Source organism: Tachypleus tridentatus, chromosome 5 (genome assembly GCF_004210375.1).
Source record: "Tachypleus tridentatus isolate NWPU-2018 chromosome 5, ASM421037v1, whole genome shotgun sequence".
In the NCBI taxonomy this organism is placed as follows: domain Eukaryota; kingdom Metazoa; phylum Arthropoda; class Merostomata; order Xiphosura; family Limulidae; genus Tachypleus; species Tachypleus tridentatus.
The window spans coordinates 45,924,011-45,945,202 of NC_134829.1; the positions used below are offsets into that span (position 1 = coordinate 45,924,011).

A 21,192-nucleotide genomic window follows, 5' to 3' on the forward strand; every position below is an offset into this window, starting at 1 on the left:
AACTTTATGTTAAGCTACCTCTATCACTTCATCATAAAAAAATTTTAGAGCAGATAGCCCTCGTGCTGCTTTTGGCAAAATCCAGTAAACAAACAGAATTTTGGCTTATTCGTAAAGGGAATTGTCTACCAATATTGTTAGGTTGTAAATATCATTGTAAAGTGGAACTTTAAAAGCTAGTTAACATATTGTTGCTGGATATTTCTTCCAGATGAATCTTTGATAGACGAGCAAGCAAGATGGTACAAACTACAAAGTCACGACAAGAGTCGTTATCCACGCGACCCTTCTGGAAAAACTCGAAGTAGCCTAGAAAATGGCGGAGCCGGTCAAAAGATGGCGCGTTTGCAAAACGTTAATGGCGAGGTTAAATTTGTAAGTCAATTTATTTTACAGATACATTTCTTAAATAAGATTTACAAAATTACAATGGCTACATTGATTGTTACTCTTTTTATATTAAAACTATAAATGTTATTATATTTTAGAACCAAATTTCAGAAGTTAAAGCAAAAAGATGCACATTTTTGGACGTGTTATTCAGTACGGTAACATATTTTATCACGTATTATAAATGGTGAAGCAGTTAAAATTATTTATAAATTACCATGGTTACTGGTAAGATATAAGAACTGTATATGGTTCTCAAACAACGTTCTATAAAATGAAAAAGTTCGAGATAAGGAAAAGACTTCGACATTTTGAAAAATATATTTAAATGTTATATAACCTCATCATAGCTGGTATATTTTACTTATATAAGTGTTATACTATATTTAACGAAAGCCGTCCTTACACCCATTAGAAAACAAGTTATAATTTTAAATAACATCGTTGTTCCTAGAAACATTCTAGGAACTCTTCACCTTCACCAATCAAATTGTGTAAATGGCATAATCTATAGAAAATATACTGGTAAGATGGGTTTCGTCATGTCTCCAACCTGCCCATTGCTCTCGTCAATTTTTACAGCATCCCGATCACGAAAAAAAGTTCCACAAACATTACCATCGGAAATCCGTGGCATCAACCGATTCTACAAAGGGTATGAAGGAGCATCATTTCTTGTGTGTGGTGTGAGCTTGCTTGCACGATATGACAACGTGATGTTGTTTCTCAGATTCGAGAATGTTCTGTATCGTGTATTCGTATACCTCTGTTCAATATGAAGTCAGTGCGCATGATCGCATCTGGACTGTTTTCCTCTCTCTCCTTTATGTCTGTTAAAGCATCCGAAAGATAAGATATTTGATAACAGTGCACTAATAGTTCGTTCGTTACCTAAACAAGGTTAGCGCAACTAAAACGTTTTGTTTTTTTTTCATGATATTACACTCGAGTAAAAAGTACTTATATTACATTTTTACGTTTCTACCACATATACCAAATCTTACATAATTCAGTTTCACTTCTGCATTGAAACAAATAGTTTAATGTGAATGAAGTATTATTACGGGCCCCGGCATGGCCAGGTGGGTTAAGGCGTGTGACTCACTCGTAATCTGAGAGTAGCGGGTTCGCATCCCCGTCGTACCAAACATGCTCGCCTCTTCAGCCGTGGGGGCGTTATAATGTGACGGTCAATCCCACTATTCGTTGGTAAAAGAGTATCCCAAGAGTTGGCGGTGGGTAGTGATGACTAGCTGCCTTCCTTATAGTCTTACACTACTAAATTAGGGACGGCTAGCGCACATGTAACTTTGCGCAAAATTCATAAAAACAAAACAAACAAAAGTATCATTATGATCCGAAAATAGCAAAACGACTGTCATCTTATAACGTTAATACCTTTGAGGTTTCAATATAAATGTCAGAACAAATTACTTCCTGTTCTTAACCGGGTTGGCTTTTCTGGTCTTACTTCTGCAAATTCTGATTGTTTAAAATGTAGGTTCATGTAAACAGAGAAATGAGAATAAAGGGAATGTTACGTAAATTACGACTAACAAAAACAAAGCTTGTTTTTGTCCTTTTTTCGTTACCATATCCAAGTCCCCCGGGGGTCAACGATATGTTTACGGATTTACAATGCTAAAAATTCGTGATTTCTCGCTGGATAAACGTAGGAGTTCAGTTACCCTCGGTGAACACAGCAGATAGCCAGATGTAGCTTTGATATAAGACACACACAAACAAAATATTCGTAGTTTCTTTTCCCACGGTGGACAGAGCACAGATATCTCACTGTGTGGTATTTGCACTAAACAAACAATCCATATTCATTTTATATGATCTATTTCGTTACCCAAGATAAGTGTCACAATAATGCATTAGATTCTTAGCTTACCAATTCAAATATATATATATATATATATGTTGTAAAACATTGCAGGATGTTTTAGTTATGCTTACGTAAATAACATTTTATATTTCGTTATTTTTATTTGTGAATTACACTTGCACGTATGTGAAGTTTGTGGAACATAAACAATATACTAATAAATAATAAATATTTATTTCTAAACATTAAGCTTTTAAATATGAATTATTTTTTTCTAAGATTAGAACAGTTATCTTGTTTAGGATATAATTTCAGTATTCAACTCACAAATTGTTTGTTGAAAGTTTTAGAAGAAACGCTTGATGTGTTTTCAATGATTCTGTATTGTTGTCAACAGTTTATTTTATCTTTAATCTATATCAACAATAATGAAACAAACCCGTTGTATTTTATATTTTCAAGATCCAATTACGAATATTCAAACTATCCATCTCTTCTTTAGGAATATTAGAGGCCTGCTGTATATTTTGTGTGTTATTTGTGTTTTAGATATAATATCATTTGAATGCATGATTAATCCAATTTTACAGGGTATTTCTGTAATTATCTGTAAATACGGTTCTTAATACTGTTATGACATAGACAATAACACAGGCCTGCGAATTTAAACTTCATAAAAGTTGTTTTGGTTTTAATAACAAATTTCTCATAGTTCGCCGACGCAGGTTTTGGAAATAATATTATTTTTTTCTATCACATCAGAATTTGTTTTACAAATCGGGAAGAAAAACGTTTAATTAGATCAAATTATTATTTAGTTTACAACAATGAACATTTTTATGTTCATGTTTGTTAACAAAAATACAAACAATCTGTAGAAAATGGGAGAACACTGATGTAAACTAACTTGTATCTGTGTTCCTCATGTTTCGTTTTTATATGCGTGAAATCTACATCTTTTAGCCTAAAAACTACATATTGTGGTCTTTCTTTTATGTACTGCGTTTTCACATTTTGTAAAAATGTGTAAGTAATGGATATCATTTTCTGATTTAGCATACAGGAGTTGTTGAACATGAAAATGTTAAGACGATTAAACCATCGTAGGCCTGTGTAATTTAATTAAGATGTTCCTAAAGAAAATAGCAATTTCTTTAAAAAATGAAAATAATATACAAATATATTATATATTAAAGCTTATTTTATTTGTTAGATATGTTTACGGTTTTGCAAACAAAATAAGTGAAATGACTTTTTGCCTTATTCTAATCAGAAGTATTGTACTGGTTAGCAAAAACGTTCGATTGATTTCAACAATGTGTAAAAATCACAGCATCCAACATTACTTCCTCTTCACTGTGTTTCTTACGATCTCTAATACAAAATACACTCCTTGAACAAGTTTTGTTTTTCAAAGTGAAAACACCATTAGCCAGGGATCCTCAATTTCTCCTGACGAAAAACAGGCCGAAGAGATGTACAAATCTTTTTTTTAACTACTTTCAACATCTTAATTGTTAATGAAGGTAGAGAAATAATGTTGGGCTATAGCATTCCTTGCAAAACATTTGAAATCATTTGTTTTCACACGTATCATCATGATGGTTCTTCATCCAGGTCATCATGAAGCAGTCTCATCCTGGGCCATATTTTAATCCATATGTAAAATAACTATGGTGATTCAGAATTGTTTAATGTATATAAAAATATATTCCTGTAGTTCCATCGGGATTGAAATACCGCGCCATTAAGGTCAGGGGTCAACCACGTGCACATCTCGTTACTTTATTTTTACTCAAACAATTCAAGAGAATAACAATATATTAATGACATTTTTATAGTTTATATTATAATATGATGTCAAATATTACATATTTATGAATATTTTGTTTGTAACGTAACGTTAACCTTCATAGTAACAACTAACAGTATGTCCAAACATTTTCTCAGTATATCCTGTTCAAATTAAACTTGCTCGTACATTTGAAATCCTGAAAATTCAAGCATTTAGCGATATTACCAGAATAGATAAGAAAAGAATATCACAAAACAAGAACAAAAGCATAACCTTAATGATTCAAATCACTTTTATCGTCTATACCAAAATTTAATTTTCCGCATTTCAACGGAACCTAAACATGAAAGACCAATATCGCATTATATTTTCAAACGTGTAGAAATTTAGGTTTTTAAACTTTTGAAGGCTTAACATTTCCATAAGGTAGATTTGATTTTGTTGTGTTTGCACACAAAATTGGAACAAGCCTTTCGCCATTCACACATCTGTCAGTCTCTCTTGTTATTGGTATCTCTGTACGATTTTCACAATGGTACAACAGCACTTGGTAAAGACATCTCACGATATTGAAGCAAGTAAAAGTTATCGCATTATACTAAGTCTATCAAAGTCTGTTGATATTGGTGGTTATAGCTCTGTAGAGTTTGCACGATGGTACAACGGCACGTGGTAAAGGCATCTCGAGACATTGAACTAAGTGCTGGCACAATATACTAGGACTGTCAAAGTCTGTTGGTATTGGTAGTTGTAACTCTGCTCGATTTGCTTAATGGTACAATAGCACTTGGTAAAGACATCTAAGGATATTAAAGCAAGTAATATTGCTAACACTGACAAAGTCTGTTGGTATTGGTAGTTGTAACTCTGCTCGATTTGCTTAATGGTACAATAGCACTTGGTAAAGACATCTAAGGATATTAAAGCAAGTAATTTTGCTAACACTGACAAAGTCTGTTGGTATTGGTAGTTGTTTCGCTGTACCATTTGCATGATGGTATAACAGCACTTAGTAAAGACATCTAGGGTCATTGAAGCAAGTAAATGTTGGCACAATATACCAAGACTATCAAAGTCTGTCAGTAAAGCACGTACAGTCTCGTGAACTGCTAACAATATATCATTTTTCCGAATTCAAATTTCTATTACACCCCCAAAAAAATGATACATGCAAGACATTATTCTGTCAACTTCAGTGCGAGTAACTACAACTTATTTAAATTCCAGGCTTTCCACACATATGCCAGATGAGCAACAATCCTAGTATCAGTTTCTTCAAGACAACGATTTATAAATTGTTTGTACTTCTCTTCGTTGGGGCAACACACGTGGCTCTGTACAAAATACCCCTCCAAATATCGTTGTTATTACTTCAGATATAACGTTATTAGGATATCGCGAGAAATCCTAAAAATATTCCTTTAATACAAATGTATCAGAATTGACAACTTCTAAAGTTTTAACTCTTTTCGGTTCTAACTGTTCAGCATTATTCTTATATCACGAGTGTAGTTTCTTCTGCATGAACGATCACACTTTGACCTCATACTGAGAACCACTGGTTTTTCTTGTGACAGTGTGCGCAATCTGTAGGTTACTTCATGTTTTCGATTTTCAAAAGAACAAAAAAATAATACCATACCACTTCCAGTCAAATCTTTCATGTCTTCTGCTTAACTGACCTGACAAAGTAAACATTTTGAAAAATCTTTTTGATGGTTTTGGTCTCCTTCATAATATTTGTGGTTCCATAATGATCTCATGTTCTAATCCCTCTTAAATCAACCTGTAAAGCAAAATTCACCACCACCATGAATCAACGTAATAAGCCATACTGCTCTATTTAAAATAAAAAGTCTATATAAAAGTGAGGATGTTCCAATCTAATTATATAAAGTACTAATTAATACACAATCGCTATTAATGTAAACATTTCTGGAAATTAATGTTTTATTATCATCTGTTAATTGTATAAAATCCAATTAAAATTCAATTCTACATCTAGATATTTTGTTAGCATCTATTTAGGGTTTAACATGTTATCTATCATTTTCAGCTAATATAAATTTTACATTCAACATCAATGCAAACACCGTGACAAACATAATTTGTGTACCCAATTGCATTGCTTAGTCTGGAAACAACTGCAAACGAAAGCTAAGTAACAAAAGAATGTAACTCTGTAATGTATGAAATTATTAAAATCCACTGAAAAATTAAATACAAGTGTTACAATTTGTTACAATTCTTGTGCAATTGTTACATTTTTACTTTTTAATATCTTAGAAATTCTGTTTCACTTATTGACCTTTTGACCTATATTTTATCTACTTCATGATATTTTTTAAGGAACAAAATAATTTACATCAATGATTATTACTTTAAACACAAAAACTTACATTTTAATTGTATCATTTAATACAACTTATTAACAAATCTAAAATGTGACTTTTTCATAAGCTGCCGGTCATCTTCGAAGACATCTTGTATAAATATACTTTGACAAGGACTTCATAATAAAGCACTGTTCTCAAATTTTATGCCAAAGTAATTAGTATAATTGAGGCAGACTGGTATTTTTCTGTTTTTGTAGATTTCTTGGATGTGGCTCTCTGGCTATATGCTGTTTTTTGTTAGAAAAGAAAAGCTTATAACATTTGCTATTCAACTAAATTTTATTATTCATCTATAACTTTGCATATAGGTGTGTTAGTCAAAAACAAACATAAATTCGATACTTTACAAGCCTAACTATTAGTCTGAATGTAGTTTAATGGTTAGCGAATCATACAGAGATTCGAGAACTCCGTTTAAAACCGTTGTGCTTCCAAACACGCATCCCTTTTCCAACAGCGGGTTCAACGTAAGGGTGATAGTAAATCCCGCTATTGGGTTAAAATCAGCTATTGCAGACAGTAGGTGGTATTAGGTATTTGCCATCCCTGTGGTCTATACTTAAATGAATATTATGTATGACGACTATGCCTCATTCATAAGCATATTTGACCAGGCCGTTCAGCTGTTATGAAAGACAATTTTCTCCGGTGATGTTGCTTTTGTTAATTTAGGTCGAAGCTACAGAATAGGATATCTACATTCTGTTCAGCATGACAATCAAACATGGGATTTTAGCACATTAAGTTCACACACTTGTTGCTGACCCACCAGAGGAATTGCTGTGGTGAAAAACTAAAATGTTACTAAAACTCACTATTAAGATAAGGTTTCATGTGTTTCTAAGGTGGTTTAAAAACGAGATCTAAAAGTTATACATAATACAACGTAATAATAAGTAATAATCTATAATAATTTGCAGTCTAGATTGAACATAATATCTAGATATATCCAAACGCCGATGAAATATCAATTTGTCATCAATGGTTATTCTTAACAGAATAACTGACACTCACATTTATATTGCATTCGCAGTTGAAAGTGATGCGTGTTTGGTAGCACCACATTTCGAAACAGAGGTCTTCGAGCTCCCTCAATCAGTTCGCTAACCACTAGGCTACGCTTTGACTTAAAAATATTGATACTATTTTAACCGTCAATATTTAAACTATTTGGAAGAAAAAGGAAAAAAGTAACACTGAGAAAATTCAAATTTATCTTAAAATGTGGTTTTAATAGTATCATTGAAAAAAAACATGTAAAACGTACAAAGATGTAAGAACTTCACAAGTTATTCTACAAATTTCATCAAGTGTGGTTATTATTAACTACAACATAATTAACAACACTCAAATGATATTTTGTTTGCAAAAAACGACTCATCATGGAGACAGGTGCCTGTACCATTACTGGATGGAAAAATCAGATATATAAGTAACGAAGTAGAAACTAAAACAGCCTCTCGGAATTTGAATACAAGAAGCCCCCCCCTAACAAAAAACACTATGTACTACAGCGGAATGTAATCAAGTCTGTTTAGGAGTGTCACACTATGTACTACAGCGGAACGTACTCAAGTCTGTTTAGAAGTGTCACACTATGTACTACAGCGGAATTTAATCAAGTCTGTTTAGGAGTGTCACACTATGTACTACAGCGGAATGTAATCAAGTCTGTTTAGGATTGTCACACTATGTACTACAGCGGAATTTAATCAAGTCTGTTTAGGATTGTCACACTATGTACCACAGCGGAATGTACTCAAGTCTGTTTAGGAGTGTCACACTATGTACTACAGCGGAATGTAATCAAGTCTGTTTAGGAGTGTCACACTATGTACTACAGCGGAATGTACTCAAGTCTGTTTAGGAGTGTCACACTATGTACTACAGCGGAATGTACTCAAGTCTGTTTAGAAGTGTCGCACTATGTACTACAGCGGAACGTACTCAAGTCTGTTTAGAAGTGTCACACTATGTACTACAGCGGAATGTAATCAAGTCTGTTTAGGAGTGTCACACTATGTACACAGCGGAATGTAATCAAGTCTGTTTAGGAGTGTCACACTATGTACTACAGCGGAATGTAATCAAGTCTGTTTAGAAGTGTCACACTATGTACTACAGCGGAATGTAATCAAGTCTGTTTAGAAGTGTCACACTATGTACACAGCGGAATGTAATCAAGTCTGTTTAGGAGTGTCACACTATGTACACAGCGGAATGTACTCAAGTCTGTTTAGAAGTGTCACACTATGTACTACAGCGGAATGTAATCAAGTCTGTTTAGAAGTGTCACACTATGTACTACAGCGGAATGTAATCAAGTCTGTTTAGGAGTGTCACACTATGTACTACAGCGGAATGTACTCAAGTCTGTTTAGGATTGTCACACTATGTACTACAGCGGAATGTACTCAAGTCTGTTTAGGAGTGTCACACTATGTACTACAGCGGAATGTAATCAAGTCTGTTTAGAAGTGTCACACTATGTACTACAGCGGAATGTAATCAAGTCTGTTTAGGAGTGTCACACTATGTACACAGCGGAATGTACTCAAGTCTGTTTAGAAGTGTCACACTATGTACTACAGCGGAATGTAATCAAGTCTGTTTAGAAGTGTCACACTATGTACTACAGCGGAATGTAATCAAGTCTGTTTAGGAGTGTCACACCATGTACTACAGCGGAATGTACTCAAGTCTGTTTAGTTTGTGTTGACTTTAATCAAACAATATTAATACATTCATCATACACTCACATATTAATTTATGTATAACCTCTGAAAAATAAAAGGACTAAGATACAACTGCGCCTCTTTTGTTCTTTGCGACGAAAAAATATCACCTTTTGAAGGCACTCAACCCTTTTTGTCTTTGTTACTGGTGTTTATTAAACCAAGGCAGTATCTTACTCAGAATGGACCTTTAATATTTATTTCGCTTGAAATTGTGATAGTTATCTTTAGAAGAAAAAAATTGTCCAGAGGGATGAAGTCATCAAATGTGATATAACTTAGATGATAACAAAGATTATATATACGAGTCAATTAACTCATCTTACCTCTGCCCAGCTAGTGAGTAGCCAACAACGTAAAGTTCCCACGTTTCCAACAAGCAATTTAACTGCCCATCCACTGCTGTCTCAAGGCTGCCAAGGTGCAGGCTGTAATATATTTTAATAATGTGTCAAGGACGTCGCAAATGATAGGTAAGTTGAAATATATATCTTTTTTTTTTCAATTCAATATCATTAAGGGATTTAAAATATTCTGTTTCTCTCATAAATATCATAAAATGTTCTAGAATTGAGGAAAGTGTTGAATAAAAATCTATCTCAGAACAGCTGGTATGAGTGTTAACGCATTTATTGATAAGGAAAGAACAACGTTTCGACCTTCCTAGGTCATCTTGAATGTAACAGTTGACGGACACATGTCTTAGGGACGAGAATATAAACGGGTACGAAATTATAGGGGGCGTTGCTGGTGGATGCTAGGTTATTAAATAGTATAGGTATAAAGGTGTTCCTTTATATTGGTTTACTTTTGGTTTTAGTTGCTGTGTAAGTACGGCTTCTTTGATTTTACGTTTGTTTATATTTGTTTCCTTACTTAATATCTGGGTGTTTTCTATGGTTATGTTGTGTTTATTTTATTTGCAGTGTCCAAAAACGTGTGAAGGTGTTTTTTGTGTTATTTGAATCTAGTTTCCATTTTTCTGCTAGTGTCTCCAACATAGAAGTCGTGGAAGTTGTTGCGTTGTATTTAATAAATTATGTTGGTGTTGTGTTTGTCAGTGTAGTTTTTATACAGTGTGGACTTAAGTTTTGTATTGAACATAAAGATGTAATCTCCCTCTTCACAGAAGTCCCAATAATTGAAGCCTGCAAGACAGCTTTAAAACTTTATATTAAAATAACCCATTCATACACATTCCCAGCAACCAACTCGCAACCCTTATAGAATTCATTACCACCAAAACTAACTTAATGTTCAATAACCAAAACTTCCTGCAGATAAATGCCCTAAGTATGTGGAATCCCGTGTCGCCAGTTCTAGCCAACATTTTTATTTCACAGATTGAATCACAAGCTATCAATTCAGCATTACACCCATCACTACACTGGTACAGGTAATTTGGTGATCAAATTGCTGGATTCACATGTACACAACACACACTTGGTTTTTCCAGTTACGTTAACTTGATATACCCTAACATTAAGTTCACCTGTGAACAGGACAAAAAACTAACCAAGTAACATTTCTTAACCTCAAAATCACTAGAACTGATACACAATTCAAAACAGAAATCCACAGAAAAATCACCCATACTGGATTATACATTCCCTGGGACTCAGCACATGAAACAAAACAAAAACTCAACATTTTAAGAAACCAAATAAACACAGTCACAAAACTGTATTAACCTGATAAAATTAACAATGAAATCAACAAAATAAAAAAACTCTTCATCAACATCAACAAATTTCTTTAAAAAACCATACAACCTAGACCAACAATAAATCCCAAGATCCAACAAACTACAAAACCTTAGACTGCTGCATATCATATGCTCCCGACATCGGTGAAAAAATAACCAACATTTAGAAAAAACTTATAACAAAACACAACATTCCAGTAAACACCAAAGGTATTCAAAAACCAGGTACAAACTAAAGTCCACACTATGTAAAAACTACACTGACAAACACAACACCAACATAATTTATTAAATACAATGCAACAACTGCCACGACTTCTATGTTGGAGACACAAGCAGTAAAATGGAAACTAGATTCAAAGAACAAAAAAAACAACACCTTCACACGTTTTTGAACACAGCAAATAAAATAAATACAATATAATCATAGAAAATACCCAGATATTAAGTATGGAAACAAATATAAAGAAACGCAAAATCAAATAAGTCCTACTTATACAGCAACTAAAACCAAAATTAAACCAAACGCAAACTAACGTGACAAGGGTTTAGTTTAGAGAGAGAGAAATCTGAGGAATTCTCTCTCCAACTGGAGTGGTCAGGAACGTTGTGGTACCTCTTCGTCCCATCACGTGAGAAATTATTAAAATTGTCATGGGGTTTTTTTCATTTACTTTTATTTTGACATTTTGAAGGTGCAATGGGGTATTTGAGAGTAATACGAAAGACGGGAGAACTGGACGAGGGTGGCGTAAGTGAAGTGACCAGACCTTGGCCCATGGTCGGAATACGCTGGCGGCTGGCGAAATGAGTTATAATTAACTATAACTGGATAAATAAACGGCTCTTTTCAGGATCAGGTGAGAATGTGGCTGGGACCTACAGATCCAATGCCAGAGATTTTGCTGTGGGGGAAAACAGGAGTACCCCGAGAAAACCCACTTCAACACACGGCCTGGGCGCCGAAAAATCTACCCAGACCGTGCCCGGAAGTAGCTGGGAAGAAACAAAGGAATAAAAAGAAACACTGGTGGTATATGTGGAAACTGCTAGCTGCGGTCTTGTAGATCAGGTAGTAACTTCGTCATGAACTTGTTTTCACACCTGAAGCCCATTGATGATAAAGAAAAACGTGGTATTGGTAGTTAAACAACTGGCTGTTCTTCTGTTGAGTTGTTCTTCGCTGGTCTGAGATGTTTTCTTTCTTCTTGTAATTTTGGTTTGTGTTTTCTGAGTGATGGTAATTTGTTTTTCTATTTGAACTGACGCGTCGATAGTTATCTTGTTGATGATCTGAGTCTGGCTGGTAGTTGAATTCTGTGGAACTGGAACTGAGGTCTGGCATGATCTGTCACTTTTCTTCCTTGGACTGCTAAATCTTGTTGTTATCAGAGGGAGTTGACGTCTTCTGGGTCGAGTTATCTGTATCTGCGTTCGTGTTTCTAGTTGGATCTAGACTCGGCGGTATTTTCGTAGTTTCTCGTTCGAAATAGTCCGTTGGTTGTCTATTATGTCGGGGTGCTTTGTTTGACCAAGAATTGAAAAGTTGTCGATGAGAGATTCGGCTCTAAGGTGAAATATGTGGTAGTAACATCCGTCACGTAAAATACAGTCAGCACTGTACTTCGACATTGTCACTATCTTCATGAAGTTCGTAGGTAGATTAGTCTTTCTGGAGAAAATTCAATGAACAGCGTATACCTTGGCATGAATTGAGATTCTATGGCTAGTTTGATTTCTTCCGGTTGTATTGATGGATCGACGCCCCTGAGGAATACTGAGTAAAGACTGACAGGACTTTTAGTAGGGGAACAACTTACTTTCAATTCAGTGTTCCATGGCTGGCATAGATAAATTTGGTCTGCGGTAGTGGCGGGCTGGATGAGAATTCTTCCCCGGCGTAAGATTCGGGTCCTGGACGGTTCGATGTTTGCACCCGGTTTGGCTTGGGCGATGAACGTGGCGACTTGAAGCAGCGTGAGGTTCGACGGTAGACTGTCGACAAATACCGCCGATATTGGCAGCCTAACTGGTGTGGATGATCGTTTCGTCTTAAAAAGCATGTTGGCAGAGATATCGGCACGTCTGACTTGCTCTGTGACTAGCGTGGAACTGTTCAAAATTAAACCAAGGAACACCTTTATACCTATACTAACATCCACCTGCAACACCCTCTATAATCCTGCGCTCGTTTATACTTTCGCACCTAGACATGTGTCCGACAACGGTCACATTCGAACTCTCTTTATTAACCTGAAGATGGCTTAGGTTGTTTTCTCCTTATCAATAAAAGTGTTAATACCCATACCAGCCGTTCTGAGATATATTTTTATTTCCAGTGGGTTTCTTGTCATCAAGAAATTGTTGATTAGATTCTCAGTCATTTTTTTTAATACAATGTGTTTTAATACTTTTTTACGAACTACATGGAAGTTTTGGTTTGAGAAGAATACATATAGACTAATCGGCCTCTAGGGTTAAACAAACAGTACAAAATATTTTTTTTAATTTAGGTGTTGTCTTAAAGGTTTCCTTTCACCTCTTTTTTGAATATCTTGGAAGTTCCACTAAGTCTGTTTTTTAGTGTGTGTGTTTTTCAAAATCTGAATTGTGAGTTGTTTTTTTATTATTCTTAGTCTCTCCTTTCATTTTTAACAATTCAAACTGGTAACATAAACGTGAAAAGTTCTTGATACTCTAAACGCTGTGAAGCTAGATCCTGATACAGGTGAGCACCACTAGCTTGTTTAACTTTCACCTCTTGAATTTGTGTAAAAATTTAGGCTTAACGAAAATATTTGAAACACTTTGCTCTACCCGGAAAATCACGAGGCTTATCTCACGTTGACATAATCGTTATCAAACTTCGAGTGCAAAGGTTTTGCGCATAGAGATGTGTTTTTGTACACTAATAAACTAGTTAATTTCTCGTGAGAAAATATTGATTTCCTGAGATTCTTTAAACTTCAAACGGTAATTTGTTACTACATTTGTTCTCATTTTCTATGCCTAATTGTATTCTTTCTATTTCTCTCATGTACCAGATGCTGAAAGTAACGTACCTTACAGTTTGGAATGTAAGTGCATATTGCGTTGCGTGAGCCTCTTGACGTCCGTCTTTCCTGTTTAATACTTTAAAATTATACCTTTTAGAACTGTCTTAAAAGTGACACTAGTTTCTACGTTTGAATGCTGTGAAAAAGCCTTGACACTTTCCTCTCTCTAACCATTTCTTCAGAGATATATTCTACTTTGTACAAAGTGAAATATTCGTAGTTGACATCGAATTAGCTTCTCACTTCAACTGTGTGTTCGTGCGTTATATAATGTGGTGATTACGTAATCCGATCCTGTTTCATTTACAGTTTTTCTTCCTGGTGATCAAACGCTCATATCCGAAGGTGCAGTTTCTACACTACCAGAAGCCTAATTATCTTTACATAATTAATTCAACATGTAAAAAATATATATATATATATATATGTAGTAAATACAGCTTTAAACTACATTTAATTGTGCAGCCTTCCTAGTGTTATTTACGTGCTAAAATGTAAAATGGCAGATGGCATTCCCTTCTGATGTTAGAAACTTTAATGCAGTAGTCAAATGCGAGTTATATCATTTACTTCAAGCCCTAATAGTATTTCAGTAATGGACATTAACTCTAAGATAGAAAATATTAATATCTTTTCTTTTTCTAATTGCCAATTCAATTTCTACCTCAGTTGTGTTTTAATTTTGATAACAGTGTTCTTACTGGTTCAATGTGTATATTACAAACTCGTGTGTTATTGCAAAAACTAACATCAGTTTAACAGTGATTCATAATACAAATTAATTTGTGTTGTCACAAAAAAAAGCGATATTTCGGATCGAAATGTCGGACGCTAATATGAGCCTTGTATTAGAGTTTTGTATTATTTAATGATTTCTGTTTCAGAAAAGAATGTATTGCCTTATTGCATTCAGATATTTGTAGGCCCGCTCTAATAGATATTTTTCAATATGGTACTACTTTAATATTTTCATTTTATTTAATTGTAGTACCAAACCAAACAAATATATCTTCGTCTTCAAATTCTCTTCTAATTTCCATCGTCTAATGCCGAATGAAATATGGTACTTCTGTGCATTTTGCTATTGTGTTGGTAAATATTAGTAGCATTCTCGTATTTTTAAAGTGTTTTATTATGCTGATTAATGTTCTGAAGAAATTGGATTCAACTCTGTCATCACGAGAACAGCGGGTTTTATATTCATCATTTAAACTCTGCTCTTAACGTAATTCACATGAATTGTAAATTTGTTGCGAGTTTATCTTCGACTCGTAATACCGTACATGATTTGATGTTTCATAAATGTCAGTATAGTATTATTGTATATTTTGGAATTTGCAAATTTCGCTTTGTAATTTCCTCCTTAAACACAGAAATTACTCACTCTTCGTAAATGTTAAAGTTAACATTAAATTTTCATTTTGAAAGAAGTCACTAGATGGGAATGATGTAGCGCCAGATCACTATGCTTTTCGCAGGTATTTTGACTAATTTTCTGACATCATACAAATGTCGATATACGGTGCTAAAATTGTGAAGAATTTCGAGCATAAACGTTTCCTTCTTCATTATAACCTGAATATAAAAATGGCGTAAAGAGCCCATTATTGCTATGGGTGTTTGTGCCAAATTTAAAGATTTTTACTTAAGAATCCAAGTAAAACTTTTGATATTATTTGAAAAACTTCTATGCATTTCATCATGTCTATGGTGCTAGCTGTTTCTGTTGATGATAATGTCAGTTGACGTGCAGTATCTGTGAAGAGAAGTGATTCGCTAGTTTAGGTCTACAATCCACGTTAGAGGCGCCCACTACAAATTCATGGAATATAAACAATGTTATTTTCTGCTACCATTGAATATATGTTAAAATTATATCACCAAGAAACAACTGTTTTAGATGATTTAAAACAAAGTTGTGGACAATATATCTATATAAAATTATTCACCGTTATAAATAATCGTTAATATGTTTGAAAAGTCCTAAGTATATATATATATATATATATTGAAACCTGTACAAGCCGGAAATTTTGCAGTATTATCTTAAGATTTCTCTTATAAAAGGCCCTATATACGGCGGAACCTGCGTAACGCGCACCGAAAACTATCATCTACCTCATCTATGTAACCTGAGTAAGGCAGAAAAAAATGTTTTGATTAAATATTAATTTCTTATTTAATTAATAATTTCTTTAACTATTAATAAATTCTTGTTTAATCACTAATTTGTTTAAATGTTAATAAATTATTGGACATTTTGTTACAGTAAGTGTTGGTTAAATATATTCTGTTCTTTTTTCTGCCGTCATTATTTTTGCAGTTAAATTAGATTCATGATTTCTAGAAATATATTTGTATTTTAAGTGCAAAATTCTACTTCTTAAATAATTCTCACAAAAAATAAATTCTTATCTTCCCTAATTTTAAAACTTAGGAGAAATTTACCATGGGTAATAGGTAAAAGTGGAAATCCGCGCTGCTTCGAAAATTTAAGGAAGAATCAACTTCCTGTGGAATGGAAAGCGAATAATAAAGCATGGATAACAAGTGCTATATTCGAGGAATTTTTTAACAAATTAAGCAAAAGAATGGAACAAGGAAACAGGAATATTCTATTTTTCCTAGATAATGCAACTTGTCACCCAAAAGTTCGATTTCAAATGTTCGTTTAGTCTTTCTACCTCCATGTACATCAGTTCTACAGCCACTAGATAATAGAATTATGCAGTGTAAAAAATTGATATACAGAAAAATGATGCTTCAGCAAATAATTGCAAACATTTACGACTGGAAGAGAGCATCTGAAATGGCCATGAAAATTGACGTGTTAGATGAAATTGCATTTTTAAGTCATTCAATCAAATGCATAAAAGATGAATGCGAAATAAAGTGCTTTCGAAACTGTGGATTTATTCTTAATAATTGCAGAGATTGTGAAGAAGTTGTTTGTTATGACAATTCTAGTGAAATCCACACTCTGAGAAGATTGATGTAGATGATTCTGTGAACATGGAAAGTTTTGTGAACGTTGACAAGAATGTTTTAACAGAAGTTGATGAAATTGATTTAAAATCTATAATAGAATTGCGAGATGGTAACAGTTTGAGAGATTCAGAAGATGAATAAAATGGAAAAGATAGTCAGGACATAGAAATTCCTATTTCATCGCAAGTGTTAAGTTATATAAATACTAGTAAATTGTATGCAAAAATGAAGAGGAAAATGTACTTCATGAAACGGCCCTAGAATTGGCGTTCTCTTTTAACCGCATGAGAAAGCCCATTAAAAAAACGAAAGAGTTGAAATTTGGCACTTTTTTCAAATAAATATGATTAAGATTTTGTGTACTTGAATTTTGAATGTCTATTTTTGTTCTTATTCTAATAAATAAACATAAACAGTATAATAACTTTATTCACAAACGTCTTACTTCCCTTGAGTCAAGCAAGTATAGCGTTCCGCTCAAAAATTAGATATAATTAAAGAAATACATGTTCACTGTCTAAGACGAAAATTTTACTTTGTCCCGTGCCGTCTGCCTTACACAGGTTTTAATGTATTATATATATATATATATATAATATACATACTTGCAACTAATTCAATTATTCAGATGGTAGAATATGATCTGTCAGCACGTAATTTTGGTGTGATATTATATCACAATGCGATTGATAAGTTTAGATCACAAAATTTCTTACAAGATCGGTAAATACGGTGTTTGAATGATTGATTATCAGTTTTAATGTGCTCTAATATCACATATTGGATATTAAAGGATGATAATGTGATAAGGTACTTTGTTGATGACAAAAGAAAAGCTCGTTGATGAAAATCACAAATTTAAATTTCTAATGAGATGTGTTAGCAAATGGCGTGACCGATATTTTATAAGTTAGCAATAATGAGCTTGTAAGCTATGTCTTAGGTGAAATGTTTTAAATTTAAAGTTCGTTGCTGTGCTTTTAGAAACTTATTAGGAATTGGTGTATTAAATAGATGTGATTTGAATTTATGTATGTGAATAACCAGTAATTAAACAGCTTACTAATATTCTGGTAACAGCTGGTATAATCTTTTTCCCTTACGATCTTGGTTCTATTCAATAATGAAGTGATAAGGCTTAGCATGTTTCCTGATCTTACAGTTACATCAATTGTTGAAATTGTTTACTGTTCGTTATAAATAAAGGTGTAATACTTGCCATGTAAATAACTTGTTTTTTGTTTGGCTATCAAGATATTTAATAAAGTATATTTAAGAATGCCTATTTAAATCTTCCAGAGTGATCTTTTCAAGTTTAATTTTCGCTACACCATAACACATTTGCGAAAAATGTAAACAGATAAACTGCTGCTTTAAGAAACCTAATGCAGAAGATGGGACAGAGGTGGGATTTTAATATTTTTGTAAGAGACAAAGATCTTCTGTCATGTACCCATTACTTTATAACTTCATAACAAGCATTTTGTTTGTGTTTTTAGCACAAAGGTACGCAACAGAGTTATCTGCATTCTGTACACCCCAGGAAATTGAACCCTAGATTTTAACACTATAAGTCCATATACCTAACTGCTGTAGCAACAGGGGACTCGTAAAAAATCAATCATAATGTTCGTGTTAATACCAGAAATAAACGACCACATAACACAAAAAATGTTGCTTTTATTTAATTAGGCACTCAACTTTCAGGGTTTAATGAAATCAACATTCTGGTTGTAAGGTCGTTTATTTTTAGTATTAATATGTCTTACATACACGAAATGTACTACAGGAATTAAATATTTTTAGTGTGTAACATTAAGTTTTTCTTACAGAATCAAGTATGAAAAATGAATCAATCGTTTTCAACTGGCAACACCAGTGTACATCTAACATGAGGTTGTATCAACTGAAAGTACTATCAGCCTGACTTCTCTACTGCAATGCATCAGTGACATGAAAGATACTCCAAGCTGATGAGATCCATAACAACTACAAATCTAGTATAATCTATATTTTTTTGAAGCTATGAATCCACAGAATAAAAGTCCTGTAGTGGCATGTCATGGTATCTTATATCTGGCTGATTATTTTTGTGTTTTAACTTATTTGTGGCTTTAAGATAACAAAGTCAGTAGAGTTTTCTGAACCACAACATATGATCTTAGTTAGTATATATAAGACCTAATGGAGAGCAAAAACATTCAGAACATATCTTGCAAATTTGGACTCAAACACACATAATACCAACAAATGTTAGAAATCAAGATAATAATAACAACCAAACATACAAGGCTGTAATAGCACTCTCTCTGCAATATCCCATCATGCCAGAGAAGAATATATAATAAATTAGAATAGTACAGTAAAGTGGTATGTGAAAAGCACAAGAAAAATCTTCCTACATCAACTAAGTCATAATACATAGAACATAAAAATTAACAAAACCTGGATACCCCTCTTGAAAATATTCAATTAAGTTAGTTGACAAAAAAAAACCCATGATGATAAGGCTCCAGAAGAGCAAGTAAGAGTACCAGCATTCCTTTCAAGAAAATCCTAGCCACTTCTCACACACAGCCTTTCATTAAACACTCACGAGGACGGTAACAGAGCAACACTGAAAACATGAATTAAAATTTTCATAATTAATAATTATATTTAATAAAAATATAATTAAATATTTAATCTTTTATTCATTTTAACAAATACAGACCATCAACAAAAATTATGACATGAAAATTTTGATATTTTAAAATTTGATTACATTATATAAAACTAAAACAAAAATACTATTTTGTATATATAAACAGAACAAAATGTTTTATTAAATACATTTCAGTTTTGGATCATAAATATTTTCATAGTGTTATAGTTCTAAGTGTACATTGTGTGGTAATCTCTGTGCTTGTCACTATTTAGATGTATACAAGAAATAGATAGGTTGTGTCCTATATACTTAGCCCATCACTACTTAGATGTGTATAACCATTGTACCAAAACACTGCTTTTGTATCTGTTTAGATGCATATAGCCATCCTAAAAAATAGATATGTTGTGTCCTTTATACTTAGCTCATCACTACTTAGATGATGTGTACAGCCATCCTAAGAAAAAATAGGCTGTGTCCGATACACTAAGCCCATCACTACTTAGATGTATACAACCGTTGCACCAAGACCCTGCACTTGTATCTGTTTAGAGGCATACAGCCATCCTAAGAAAAAGTAGGTTATGTCCTATACACTAAGCCCATCACTACTTAGACGTATACAACCGTTGTACCAAGACACTGCATTTGTATCTGTTCAGAGGCATACAGCCATCCTAAAAAAAAGTAGGTTATGTCCTACACACTAAGCCCATCACTACTTAGACGTATACAACCGTTGTACCAAGACCCTGCACTTGTATCTGTTTAGAGGCATACAGCCATCCTAAGAAAAAGTAGGTTATGTCCTATACACTAAGCCCATCACTACTTAGACGTATACAACCGTTGTACCAAGACACTGCATTTGTATCTGTTCAGAGGCATACAGCCATCCTAAAAAAAAGTAGGTTATGTCCTACACACTAAGCCCATCACTACTTAGACGTATACAACTGTTGTACCAAGACACTGCATTTGTATTTGTTTAAATGCATACAGCCATCCTAAGAAAAAGTAGCTTATGTCCTGTATGCCCATCACTTCTTAGATGTGTACAGGCATCTTCTCCAAAAAATGTATGTTGTGTGCTTTGTATTGAATCTGTTTAGATGCATACAGCCATATCGAGAAAAATGTAGGCTGTGTGATATGCATAGCATTTGTTCCTGTTTAGATGTGCTTGCAGCCACACAGGCTAATCACATTTATGTATTTATCTCACAGTTTTGTAATATAAACTATTTTAAATACATTTTGCTTGTTTCTGTTGCATTACTTGAAATCTAGTTATTTCCACCTCAATGTTACACATAAAGCAATGTTTTAATAATTTTTCAAGATGATATAAAAATCAAATTACTTTCTCAGATTTACAAAAAAAAAGAACTTTATAGTATTCACTGAAATTTCCGATTCCTCCATTGCAAAAGCAGTACACCATTCTCTTATGAAGATGTGTTCTCAGCTGCACAAAAACTAATACCAAGCTATAGTTTATAGATTCCGAATAATTACAAGACAAAACTTAGAAAACTCAACACAATGTCGATTTTCTTCAGAACAGAAAGCTTAAAAGAAACATAAATATTATTATTTAATTATCACAGTCAGTGAGCTTATTAATTAAAGCAACATATTTGAACTTA

The 21,192-nt window shown here is 33.5% G+C and overlaps 2 protein-coding genes and 1 long non-coding RNA gene across 6 annotated transcripts in view; 1 reads left to right on the top strand and 2 right to left on the bottom strand.

The window, feature by feature from the left end:
* LOC143251074 (uncharacterized) overlaps positions 1-18,966 on the top strand; it is a 95,370-nt gene extending 76,404 nt beyond the window's left edge. Inside the window, exons 19-22 of one of the 3 annotated variants that reach the window (XM_076502427.1) lie at positions 212-375; positions 973-1,045; positions 9,488-9,620; positions 13,897-17,319. In XM_076502427.1, the coding sequence (XP_076358542.1) occupies positions 212-375; positions 973-1,045; positions 9,488-9,591 (341 nt within the window). In that variant the 3' untranslated portion in view covers positions 9,592-9,620; positions 13,897-17,319. Of the gene's footprint in view, positions 1-211; positions 376-972; positions 1,046-9,487; positions 9,621-13,896; positions 17,320-18,728 lie in introns of those variants that run through there. The other 2 variants (XR_013028482.1, XM_076502428.1) reach the window with 2 other exon arrangements.
* LOC143251077 (uncharacterized) lies at positions 5,894-13,029 on the bottom strand. Its single transcript, XR_013028486.1, has 3 exons — positions 12,673-13,029; positions 9,474-9,575; positions 5,894-6,639 (listed from the first exon to the last, which is right to left on the bottom strand). It is a non-coding gene; the product is annotated as an uncharacterized LOC143251077 (long non-coding RNA).
* LOC143251075 (B-cell receptor-associated protein 31-like) overlaps positions 17,312-21,192 on the bottom strand; it is a 37,798-nt gene continuing 33,917 nt past the window's right edge. For both annotated transcript variants that reach the window (XM_076502439.1, XM_076502440.1), the window contains exon 8: positions 17,312-19,513. In XM_076502439.1, the coding sequence (XP_076358554.1) occupies positions 19,481-19,513 (33 nt within the window). In that variant the 3' untranslated portion in view covers positions 17,312-19,480. The remainder of the gene's footprint in view (positions 19,514-21,192) is intronic.